The sequence below is a fragment of the Amblyomma americanum genome, chromosome 1 (genome assembly GCF_052857255.1).
Source record: "Amblyomma americanum isolate KBUSLIRL-KWMA chromosome 1, ASM5285725v1, whole genome shotgun sequence".
NCBI lineage: Eukaryota > Metazoa > Arthropoda > Arachnida > Ixodida > Ixodidae > Amblyomma > Amblyomma americanum.
Genome location: NC_135497.1, coordinates 442,617,146 through 442,630,102, shown reverse-complemented (window position 1 = coordinate 442,630,102; position 12,957 = coordinate 442,617,146). Strand labels below are relative to the sequence as shown.

Genomic DNA, 12,957 nt, shown 5'->3' with positions numbered 1-12,957 from the left:
ATTCGCTACGCACCTGGAGGTCCAGCAGCTGAGTCGTTTTTTCTTCTTGTCTTTGCGCTTTCCTTTCCCCATTTAGATAGCGGGGCCACAAACACAACTGGCAATCAACGGAACGGACGTCTTGACTGCCTGTCGAGCCCCTAGAGAAAGGCAAAATGGCTGCGCTGTTTCTCTTTTATAGAGGCCTTTTCCGCTCTGCGATTGGCTCATATGCGACGCCACGAGCTGCACGTGTTCCGCCGTCATTGGCTACGCTTGGAGACGTCATGCGCGTGCCGGCGCTTCTGCCTCCATGAACGCATAAAGAAAAAAAGACTGTATGGAACCAAAGGGAATTGTACGATAACGCTTTACCACTGCTCCTTATGGGAACGCAAGGTCCCGGCGCGTCTCGAACACGCGCGCTGAGGAAGTCGAAGACAACAAGTGGAGGGTGACTCCGCTTCGAAACCCAATTATTCCTAGAAGCTACTTTGCTCAGAGGGTGGTGGTGGTAGTGGTTTTATTAACAATAATAGTAAAAAGGAAGGAAAAGTTTTTTGCTAGCCCCGGCATCTGCCATCGATACTGAAGCACCTGAGCTGGGGCAGCGGAAATAAAGGACAGCAGGCAGAATGAAGAAATGAAATGTAAGAGGTGAGGGGACAGGAAGAGAGGATAGGGGGAGAAGTAATATGTACAAACTATATACACAATAAGAATTGTGTCCAGGTTGTGCGCGTGATTAGTTCATTTTAGAGGAATTAAATGACACACGCGCACATCACTGTGTTGGTTACAACTGGAGTGGGGCGTCCAGTTATTAATCGTTCAAGGTAGAACTTGCGGAGCGTTCGGTCACTGCGTGTAACTACCTGACGGAGAACAGACGGGACGTCAAGCCCGTGTGTTCGAGGAATGCACAGAGGCTCACCAAAGTTCGCTCACGAGTGCGCGCACTGCCCTGCGGCCACAATAGCGTCTTGATGGAGTCAGGTAGTATGCCCTGCGCCCTATAGGCCGCGAGCATATCGCGACGAGCATCGGCGAACGCGGCACAGAAAAGGAGCAGGTGTTCTAGTGTTAGCAACCGCATCCGTCACACACAACACTCGTCGCGATTCCGTGCCGCACCCGTCGTTCCCCGGGCCACACGCAGCCAATGCGCGCGCGGAGGATCATTGCACGTTGCGACCGTGTAAGTGCGCGACAGCCGATGACACTGTCGATGCGCTCACCTCCCGCGATGCGTGGGTCGGGGTGCTGCTTTCGGAGATGGTCGTGAATGGCCGCACGCACGTCCTCCAGCGCAAGGGGCAGATCGCTGGCAGGTAGTTGGTGTGCAGCGGTCGCGAGGTCGTCAGCTTCTCTTCGTTGCCGGCGATGCCGCAGTGACCGGGCACCCACTGTGCACGCACGGCACAACCTCTCAGCGCGAGGCGCCTCGATGCGCGAGCGAATTCCCGCACTAGTGGGGTACCGCGGCCGTTAGATTGCAGGCGGCTGAGGGCGGCGCGGGAGTCGCACAGCAGAGCACTCCTGGGCGGCGGAGGGCCGATGGTGAGCAGCAGGTCCAGCCCGAGCCGGATCCCCATCAACTCCGCCGTGGTGGAGGAGCCCAGGAAGGCTGCGTGTTGCTGGCTGTGCAGTCGCAGGGCGGAGATGGTGGCCCGCAGCAGCAAGGGAGCAGCTGTCGTGGGCCACTGAGCCGTCGGTGTACACGAGGAGATGGTCCTGGAGCTCCTCGTGTATGACGTCTCTGGCCAGCTGCTGCAAAGCACAGAGGGGTGTGCTCCGCTTTCCCGATATGCCAACGATCTCTCGCTGTACCTCCGAGGCAGCAGGCCAGGGCGCGCAGGAGCCGTAGGGGGGGGTGGGCCTTGGTCAATTGCTCATACTCGAGCAGCGCCGCGCCCCATTCGTGAGCGCGGGTGCGAGCGCATACACTGCAGCAGCGAGCCTCCGTCCGGTGCGCGGTGAAGCCAGGCGACACTGGAAAATTTTTTTTGGGGGAAAAGAAATGGCGCAGTATCTGTCTCACATATCCGCGGTCCCCTGAACCGCGCAGTAAGAGAAGGGATAAAACATGGGACTAAGCGAATCATCGAAGAAAGAGGTGCCGCAGTGGAGGGCTCCGGAATAACTTGGACCAACTGGGGATCTCTAACGTGCACTGACATCGCACAGCACACGGGCGCCAATCTCAGAGTTTATGTCCTGTCCTTGCGGTGGCCATTGCTCTCAAAGGAGGCCCGATGCGCGATTCGCGGTCACAACCTTTGCACTCGCTCGATAAAGAGAAGCCGCCACACTTTGACGTCCCCCTGAGTGCGAGACGACAAAAAAAAATCAAGTCGGCGACGCTAGCCCAGGCTTAGCTCAGTCGGAATAACTAATACGCGTCTCGCTGGCGATCTCCGACATCGGCGTTTGGTGGTATTGTAAGATTATCGCAGACATCCATGTCTGAGGATATACATTCCCTAAGGTTTCCATGTTGTTGCGATTACAGGATGATAGAGGAAAGTGCACGGCCTGCCGACGGGCTCCAGCTATGCCTAACCACTGCCGCGTGCAAACAAAGGGCAGTTCAGAGTGCTGTCAGGGAAACTACTGAGAGGAAAATGGTGCGCTGCATCAACTGCGTCCCCAGAAGCGGCAACGGCTGCATGTGCAGAAGATCCTCCTTTTCATCCCTGCTCTTCAATGCCGGAAACAGCTGTGGCGTAGGGCATTTGGAACACTGTAGTGCTGCGTTTGTATCTAGTGTATCGGCGCCCCTTGGATTGTTACGCTGTTCAATCGAGTAACTATACTTATTTCAGACACCTCAGGGGCTGTTTATATCGAAAAACGCCCGTGTGCTGCACAACATGAGTCCTCGTTGAACAACGCCAACCGATCGAAATTACTGCGTAGCCGTCAATTACGCTGCCTCTTTTGCACTTCTTTATTTTTCGCTTCCTCTTTCGTTCCTTCGCTTACAGCGCGGAGAAGCCACGGAGGAGTGTGTTATCTAACCGTTCCCTTTCCCAGCCTACGCTAACTATAACGACACCCTGCCTGTTCAGAATAGTATAGCGGGGTTATGCGGCCACAGAAGTTACAATCTCCGAGGCACCGTTTGCCAGGGCCACGGGTCACTTTATCGCTCAAGGACATGTGGATGTTCCCTGGTCTGCAACTTTCCTGTTATCCAATATTGCGCCGACAGCAACACCGTTTGCGCAAAGGATAGCCCTCCACAAATCTACAGCTGAAAACAACCACCACACATGCGATCCAGAGAAAAACCAAGAGGGAACAGCACGGCATTCGAAGCTAGGGATGACGGGTAGAATTGAATCTGAACAGTGTTGCGGCTACTGCGAGAGATTCGAAGAAACGCACAGTTTAAAGTGGCGTACTGTAGGTTTAACGAACCGGATGACGGGAGACCTCTCGGGAGCGGACGCCCCCGCCGAGGCGCCTCGCCGTACGCGGAGATTACAAACTTTCATCGCGGGCTAAGTTGCACGTATCCCGCTCTTCACCCCGACCTGGACAGGGCGCAAGCCACACTCAGACGCCTACAAACAAAGGCCATTCTTGGCCCCTACCGATTACGTTTAATCACCAACGGTGAATATGACCCTGCATGCCCGCACTGTGGCGACGGGACGCATGCCACACAAGACCATATATTATGGGAATGCGCTAGCAACCCCGCTCCGACGACACTCTTGCCTGCCTCCTCGGCGGATGAATGGGACAAACACTCGACCAGTTCAGGAAAAACAACGCAGCTGGCCCTCATCACGCGAGCTCAAGAGGTCGCCCTCGGCTTGCTGCCACCCTGGGCTCGCGCCTGCCCCAACTAATCCCTTCCATTCTGTGGCAATAAAGTTGTAACCACCACCTTATTGTAGTAGAACCCACGCTTCCAACGGTACCAACGCTTCTAGTTTCGAATGGACGCTGGATTGAAAGCGGGTTGTTCCACCGAGAAGTGAGATGATTCCTGCACAATAATTGCGTTTTTTTTGGGGGGGGGGAGGAAATTGTGCATTATCTGTCGCTTATATCGTTGGAAAAATGAACTGCGCCGTACGGGAAGGGATAAAGGAGGGAGTGAAAGACGAAAGGAAGAAAGAGGTGCCGTAGTGGAGGGCTCCGGAATAATTTCGACCACCTGCGGATCATTAACGTGCACTGACATCGCATAGCGCACGGGCGCCTTAGCGTTTTTCCTCCATAAAAACGATTACTTCACCATTTCCTTTGTGGTGGTAGTAGTTTTTTATAAAATATTATAAAAACGAAGGAACAGATTTTTGCCAGCCCCGGCATCTGCCATCGATACTGAAGCACCTGAGCTGTGGCGGCGGAAATAATGGATAGCAGGCCGAATTGAAAAATGAAATGAAAAAGGTGAGGGGAGAGGAAGAGAGTATAGGGGGACCGTTTCCTATCGTCAAAAACAATTTTTCATAGCGGCATAGGGTCTCAGCACCTTGCGAACTACACGACATTCGAACAGGAACCGTCTGGAAGGGTGTTGCGGCAGCACAATGCTGCGCCATTGGAGTTCCACCCTTATGTAGCGTTCCTAACGTCAAAATTAAAGCAAGAAATCAACACTGCGGCAATGATGTTCCACCATAATCTATTGTTCCTAACATTTAAAACTAAAGAAAACTTCGTCACATGGCGCTTCTTTGAAGCTGGCTTTGCTGTGGTAGGCAGGAGTGTTGGATCAAGCTTCATCTCTTTCCCGAAAACGAGCGGCCGAGCCTGCGAGCTAATTTCGACCACCTGCGGATCTCTAACGTGCACTGACATTGCATAGCACACGGGCGATTTAGCGTTTTTCCTTCAGTGTGCTTTTTCGATGTCAGTGCCCGTTGAAGATCCCCCGGTGGTCGAAATTATTCCGGAGCCCTCCACTGCTCTCTGTGCTCATCTCTGTGCTGATAATAATAATTTGTTTTGGGGGAAAGGAAATGGCGCAGTATCTGTCTCATATATCGTTGGACACCTGAACCGCGCCGTAAAAGAAGGGATAAATGAGAGACTGAAAGGAGAAAGGAAGAAAGAGGTGCCGCAGTGGAGGGCTCCGGAATAATTTCGACCACCTGGAGATCATTAACGTGCACTAACATCGCACAGCACACGGGCGCCTTAGCGTTTCTCCTTCATAAAAACGATTACTTCACCGTTTCCTTTCTGGTAGTAGTCGTTTTTTTATTACAATAATAGTAAAAAGGAAGGAAAAGATTTTTGCTAGCCCCGACATCTGCCATCGATGCTGAAGCACCTTAGCTGAGGCTGCGGAAATAAAGGATATTTGGAGGAATTGAAAAATGAAATGAAAAAGGTGAGGGGAGAGGAAGAGAGGATAGGGGGACGGTTTCCATTCTAAAATTTTGGATTGAATTGGAAAACGTTTATTATCGTCTTGAGTTATAAATCGGTTTGTTGATCTTGTTAGGTGGCCGTCAGTGGAGGCTGGCGGCGACCTCTTCGGCTCTCGTCATTACCTGTACTTTGGTTTCCAGGTTAGAGCTAAGCAACAAGGTCTCCCACGGGCCCGGGAGCGCGAGCCTCTTGAGCGATATTGGTTGGGGATCTCTCGGACAGTCCCAGAAAATGTGGTCTACGGTGGCTTTGTCGCCGCATTTGCTTCACTCCGACTTATATCTATCCAGGTACACATGGCTTAGGACAGCTGGATTAGGGAGAGTTTTTGTTTGAAGTTGTCTCCACAGTACCTCCTGTTCTTTGTTTATGCTTTTATGCGGAGCAGGGAAGGTTAGCCTTTCTAGTCTATAATGCTGAGTAATCTCATGGTAGGTATTAAGACCATCTCTCGTGATTTCGACGTCCGAGTTAGCCTCCACAGCTCGGCCGATAGATTCTCGAGCTTTATCGTGGGCTGCCTCGTTCCCCGGGTTTGACGAGTGAGCCGGTACCCAAACCAATCACACGTCTGTCCTGTCTTCCGGGTAATTCCTGAGAATTCCCAAGGAGATGGGAGATATTCTGCCCTTGGCGAAATTGCCAATGGCTGCTTTTGAATCCCTGGCAATCACTTCTGCTCGCGGGTTTGTCAACGTCAAGGTGATTGCCGCTTCTCCGGCTATTTCTGAAGAAAATTTTTCATAGCGCCATAGCACTATTCGAACAAAAGCGGTCTCTAAGGTTGTTGTGGCAGCCCAATGCTGCGCCATTGGAGTTCCACCCTTATGTAGCGTTCCTAATGTCAAACATAAAGCAAGAAATCAACGCTGCGGACAGGAGTCCCACCATAATCTATCGTTCCTAACATTTTTAAAAAATAAAGAAAAAGTTGCCCCGTGCGCTTCCTTGAAGGCGGCGTTGCTGTGGTCGGTAGCAGTATTGGACCCCAGCGTCGCCTCTTTCCCGAACACGAGGTAATGCCCGTGTGCTGTAAAATTTCATTGCTCGTTAAAGATCACCAGTTGGCCGAAATTATTCCTGGCGGCTGCGTTTTTTATGGAGGAAAAACGCTAAGGCGCCCGTGTGCTGTGCGATGTCAGTGCACGTTAAAGATCCCCAGGTGGTCGAAATTATTCCGGAGCCCTCCACTACGGCACCTATTCTCCCTTTTTTCTTTCACGCCCTCCTTTACCCTTCCCTTACGGCGCGGTTCAGGTGTCCAACGATACATGAGACAGATACTGCGCCATTTTCCTTTCCCCCCAAAAACCAATTATTATTATTATTAAATTATTCCGGAGCCCTCCACTACAGGCTTTCTTTCTTGCTTTCTTTTCTCAGTCCCTCCTTTATCCCTTCACTTAAGCAGCGGTTCAGGTTTCCGCCGAGATTTGATACATACTGCACCATTTCCTTTCCCCAGCAGCCAATTTTCAATTTTAATGGATTGGACTGGATTCTAAAACATTTACCCGCCGCGGTGGCTAAGTAGTTAGGGAGCTTGGCTACCGATCCGGAGTTCCCGGATTCCTTCCCGACCGCGGCGGCTGCGTTTTTATGGAGGCAAAACGCTGAGGCGCCCGTGTGCTGTACGATGTCAGTGCACGTTAAAGATCCCCAGGTGGTCCAAATTAATCCTGAGCCCTCCACTACGGCACCTCTCTCTTCCTTTCTACTTTCACTCCCTCCTTTATCCCCTCTCTTACGGCGATGTTCGGGTGTCCGCCGATATATGAGACAGATACTGCGCCATTTCATTTCTCCAAAAACCAATTATTATGATTATTATTATTATTATTATTATTAATATTATTATGTAAAACATTTATTGCGTCGAGGGCAGATTGCAGGAGACACATACTAGATGGCCGCTAGCCCATGGCTGGCGGCGACCTCATTGACCCGCTCGATTGCCCGTACTTGAATCTTGGGATCCGAGCTGACCAGCACGGCGTCCCACCGCTCGGGAGACTTAACTGTATCATTTCCGCCTGAGGCGAATTATTTGCGCAGTTTCACAGAATGTGGTCGTATGTGGTCCTTTAACCATATTTATGGCAGTTTGGGTCGTACTGGCCAGGGTCCTTGAGGGAAAGCACTGCCGGATTCTGAAGGGAGCGTGTTTGCAGTCGGCGCCAGGTAACTTCCTGCGCTTTTGTTGAAGATCTGTGGGGAGGGGGATATGCGCGCTTCTCCAGCCTAAAGTGATGGGTGGTGTCATGAAATGAGATCAACCCGTCCCTCGTGAAATTCTGGTCGTAGGGCGTCCTCACTGCCCGAATGCGATAGCCCACCCTCTTCGATGACATTATTGCAACCTCCCTCGGCGGAGGAATGGGACAAGCTCTTGGCCAGTTCAAGAAAACAACGCAGCTGGCCATCATCACGCGAACTCGAGAGGCCGCCCCCGAGTGGAGGTCACACTGCCTCGCACCATCCCATAATAATCCAGGCTTCCATTTTGTGGCAATAAAGTTGTAACCACCACCTTATTGGGGCAGAACGCTACGGCGGTGCCAGCGCTTCTATTTTGGAACGGGCACTGGTTTGAAAGCGGGTTGCTCCGCCGATAAGTGAGACCATTACTTCGCCGTTTTATTTCTTGAAAACCAATTTTTCGTAGCCCAGCGCTACGGCATCATGTCTCATACTTTGCGAACTACACGACATTCGAAAAGAAGTGATTTTGAAGACTGTGGCGGAAGCACAACGCTGCCCTAAAGGAGTTTCGTAGTCATCTAGCGTTTCTAACATAAAAAAAAACAAATAAAACGTTGTTTGGTTTGTTTTAAGGTGTTCAACGTCCCAAAACAACTGATACTATGAGGGACGCCACAGTGAACGGCCTTTGGCAAAAGTATCCAAGAAACTCAGTTTGTTTCTAACACGTGTGGTGGAGCACTTGTCACGTCCTTTCAGCTCTAATTTAGTGCAATGACGACCCTATTCTCAATTTTTGCGGACTTTTTTCGTCTGGTGGTACCCTAAGAGCTTCAATATGACGCTGAAAAGCAAACCCCTTTCCTTAGTTATACACCTCTGGCTAAGAAGACATGTCTGCAGCGAAGCTTTTTGCTCGGCCTGTGTGTGCGTGTGTGTGTGTGTGAGCTGTAGCGATTTGTCAACATTTCTGGCTTTTACCTATGTCTATGTATTTGTTATTGCATCCGTTTAATTCATTTTATTCCCACGTGCTAGCGTGGATAAGCCCCGGAGTAAGGAGTATGTTTTACTGCCCACATGTGAGGCGACAGTCTGAAAAATCGGATTTGGGGGGGGGGGGGGGAATGGCTCAATATCTGTCTCACATATCCGCGGAACCCTGAACCGGACCGTAAGAGTAGGTATAAAGCAGGGACTAAGAGAATGAAGGAAGAAACAGGTGCCGTTGTGGAGGGCTCCGGATCAACTCGGACCACCTGCGGATCTCTAACGTGCACTGACATCGCACAGCATACGGGCGCCAATCTCAGAGTTTATGTCGAGTCGTTGCGGTGGCCATTGCTCTCGAAGGAGGCCCCGATGCACGGTTCGCCGGTCACAACTGTAGCACTCGCTCGGCAAAGAGGAGCCGCCAAACTTTGACGTCTCCCTTTGTGCGAGGCGAAAAAAAAAAACTCAAGTCGGCGACGCTAGCCCATGCTTAGCTCAGCCGGAATATCTGATAAGCGTCTCGCTGGCAATCTTCAACGCCGGCGTTTGGTGGTATTGTAAGATCATCGCAGGCATCCATGTCCGAGGTTATACATTCCATAAGCTATCCATGTTGCGATCACAGGTAGAGGAATGTGCACGGGCCTGCCGACGGGCTCCAGCTATGCCTAACCACTGCCGCGTGCAAACAAAGGACAGTTCAGAGGTGTGAGGGGAACTACTGAAAGAAAAATGTGCTTTGCATCAACTGCGACCGTAGGAGCGACGGTGGTTCTGGTGGGGAGCTATCTGTAGAGTCAGTTGTGTGCGTTTGCAAGACAGCGACAGCACGCGTCACAGCACTCATGTAAGGATGTGCCGAGCGTGTCTTCGTGATCAGGCGTTAGGTGCCTTAGCCAGAGGACGTGGGAACAAAGCCTGACAGCGACGGCCCCGTTTCGATGTATACGCGAAATTATTTAAAGAACCCTGTGTGTTCGAAGTTACTGCAGTACCCCTCTATACGGACGGACACGTTTGACTTCAACCTGTGTTTAATGCTGGCTATCAAATTCAGGCAAACGCGAGTAGAATGGCAATGCAGTCGCCACGTTCTCACTTGATGAGCGCGGACGGCAATTGTAGTTTAAATATTTAGCTTAACGCTTGTCGTTACCTCGTGTTCTGGAAGATGCCACGCTGGGTCGAACCACTGCTGCCTACCACAGCAACGCCAGCATCAAGAAGCGCCACGTGACAAAGTTTAGCCGCCGCGGTGGCCCAGTAGTTACGGCGCTCGGCTGCTGACCCGACAGACGCGGGTTCGATCCCGGCCGCGGCGGTCGAATTTAAATGGAGGGGAAATTCCTAGATGCCCGTGTACTGTGCGACGTGAGAGCACGCTAAATAACCCCAGGTGGTCGAAATTTCCGGAGCCTTCACTACGGCGTCTCTCATTGTCTGAGATGTTTTGGGACGTTGAACCCCTCACACCAAAACCAAACAAACGTTTTCTTCCTTTTTTTGATGTTAGGAACGCTAGATGATCATGGAACTCCGTTACTGCAGCGTTGTGGCTGCCGCCACAACTCTTCATGGGCGCTTCTGATCGAATTTCGTGTAGTTCGCAAAGCGCTGAGACCCGATGCCGCAGCGCTGGGCTACGAAAAATTTGGTTTTGAAGAAAGGAAACGGCGATGTAATTGTCTCGCTTCTTGGTGGAACAATCCGCTTTGCAAACCAGCACCCGCTCGATAATAGAAGCGCTGGTATCACCGTAGCGTGCTGCTACATTAAGGTGGTGGTTACACCTTTATTGCCACAGAATGGAATTGATTAGTTGGGGCTGGTGCGAGGCAGTGTGGCCTCCAGTCGGGGGCGGCCTCTTGAGCTCGCGTGACGATGGCCAGCTGCGTTGTTTTCTTGAACTGGCCAAGAGCTTGTCCCATTCCTTCGCCGAGAGAGGTGGCAAGGATGTCATCGAAGAGGGTGGGCTATCGCATTAGGGCAGTGAGCGCGCCCTCCGACCCGAATTTCACGAGGGACAGGTCATCTAATTTCATGACATCACCCATCACTTTAGACTTGACAGGCGCGCTTATGCCCCTCCCCACAAATAGTTAACAAGAGCACAGGAAGTTACCTGCAGCGCCGACTGCAAACACGCTCCCTTCAGAATCCGGCAGTGCTTCCCCTCAAGGACCCCCGGCCAGTACGACCCAAACTGCCATAAATATGGTGCAAGGGCCACATATGACCACATTATGCGAAACTGCGCAAATGATCCGCTTCAAGCGGACTTGATACAGCTCGCTTCTCCCGAGCGGTGGGATGCCGTGCTGGTGAGGTCGGACCCCAAGATTCAAGGATGGGCATTCCAGCGAGCCAATGAGGTCGCCGCTAGCCATGGGCTAGCGGCCATCTAGTATGTCTCCTGCAATCTGTTCTCGACGCAATAAAAGTTTTACAATCCAATCCATAAAAATTGAAAATTGGCTGTTGGGGAAAGGAAATGGTGCAGTATGTCTCAAATCTCGGCGGAAACCTGAGCCGCGCCGTAAGGGAAGGGACAAAGGAGGGACTGCGAAAAGAAAGCAAGAAGGAAATCCAGTAGTGGAGGGTTCCGGATTTATTTTGACCACCAGGGGACCTTTATATATTACAATTCGTTTTTTGGGGAAAGGAAATGGCTCAGTATCTGTCTCATATATCGTTGGACACCTGAACCGCGCCGTAAGGGAAGGAATAAAGGAGGGAGTGAAAGAAGAAAGGAAGAGGAAGGTGCCATAGTGGAGGGCTCCGAAATAATTTTGACCACCTGGGGATCTTTAACGTGCACTGACATGGCACAGCACACGGGCGCCTCAGCGTTTTTCTTCCATAAAAACGCAGCCGCTGCGGTAGGGTTCGAACCCGGGAACTCCGGATCAGTAGCTTATGATTAAAATTCGAGCCGGAGCTGGAGTTTGTTGTTTCCGATCAAGCCACGTTTGTTGAATGCGTCAACCGTAATGTTAGTGTGAGAACTCCCTACAAACACAACTTCTTTACTAAAACCAGGAAGGGGATGTTTTGGGAGTGGACAAAGTGAGCTGCTTAATGCCAGTTGCCTTGTGCAGTCGCAAGGATTGATTAAAAGTAGCTTCACCTTCTTCTCTATGGGCCACTTCAGGAACTTGTCAAACAAGCCTTCAATTATATACACACGAAACCAAACATAGACACGGCTAAAGCATAGCCTCGGAACTAACAGGTATCCATAGTGGTAACTAGGCCGGCCATCGTTGCCTGTGAAATAACGCAAACGATCAGACGATTTCCTGCAGAATCCATTCCAGTCATCTATGGTCCATACGTACGGGACGGATTTGCTGAGGACGTCGCTTCTGATGCTGAGAGACGCTACGGCCAGCAGTTCCAGAGATTTCGCCTCGTCCTCTACTGAAGCCGCCTCATTTTAGCTGCTGTCATCTCCGAAAGTGAAGATCCGGCATCTGCCGACGTGCGTTCTTCACAAACGGCTTTTACGACCCTGTCCTCCAAACGCGACACATTACGCTCACACCCCTCGCTGTTCTTCTCTTTCATGGTCCGCTGGATGTAAGCCAGCGCATCCCTGATCTCTGCGATGACTTCGCGTTGGTCTTCAGCCAACGCTGCCTCCGCTCCGGTCGTCAGCTCCGAAAACTTGGGCGGCTGTCACTGCGTCGGCAATACTGGTGCGCTGCGCTGCAAAGGCGCCACTGGTATCAGGGTGCAGACGGTCCTCGAACGAATCCATCTTCGTGCGCAGGGCAGCATTTTCTTCCAATATTTTGCCAGCGTTCCTTTGACTTCCATAAAGGCGTTCGAAAAGTTGTCCTCTGATGCTTGGTCGCGTGCGCGCGGTGGTTCACAGTCACGCGCCAGATGTTCCGCAATGTCTTGGTGTCGGACACTCTCGCTGCATTCGGGGCATCTCACGACGTGGAACTGGCAGGCGTTGGCGAAGTGCTCCAACATGGCGGATGCGACGACCTCCGCGTCGCAGCCGTGCTCAGCGTTCCAGCAGCGTACTTTGCGGCCGAGGATACTGTCCCTGGTGAAGGCTGACCACACCACGTCTTCTTCCTGGAAGGGCTCCTTGTGAAAGGGGCAGTGGTTGCGTTTGGCACCGGCGCCCTCGGAGCAGGACTGGCAGAGCAGGTGTAAACAGGGTAACATGGCTGCCGATAAAGGAACGAGACCGCAGACTATGCACTCTCTAGTTGGTGGGAACGGGTTCACAAAACACGTCGGCCTCCAATCGAAGCCTCTGTCGAAACCGAACACTGTCTGCAGGCTCGTGGGCGCCATCGCTGGAGGCACGCACTCAAGCGTCCTAACATGCAGCGTCTCGGCCACAGTCGGCTGAGGATGCAGTCTGCG

At 51.9% G+C, this 12,957-nt stretch overlaps 1 protein-coding gene across 1 annotated transcript in view; it reads right to left on the bottom strand.

The window, feature by feature from the left end:
• Positions 1-12,753, bottom strand: part of LOC144125470 (protein argonaute-4-like) — a 28,163-nt gene extending 15,410 nt beyond the window's left edge. The window contains exon 1 of the mRNA XM_077658861.1: positions 12,453-12,753. Within this exon, the coding sequence (XP_077514987.1) occupies positions 12,453-12,753 (301 nt within the window). The remainder of the gene's footprint in view (positions 1-12,452) is intronic.
• Positions 12,754-12,957: the final 204 nt, after the last annotated feature.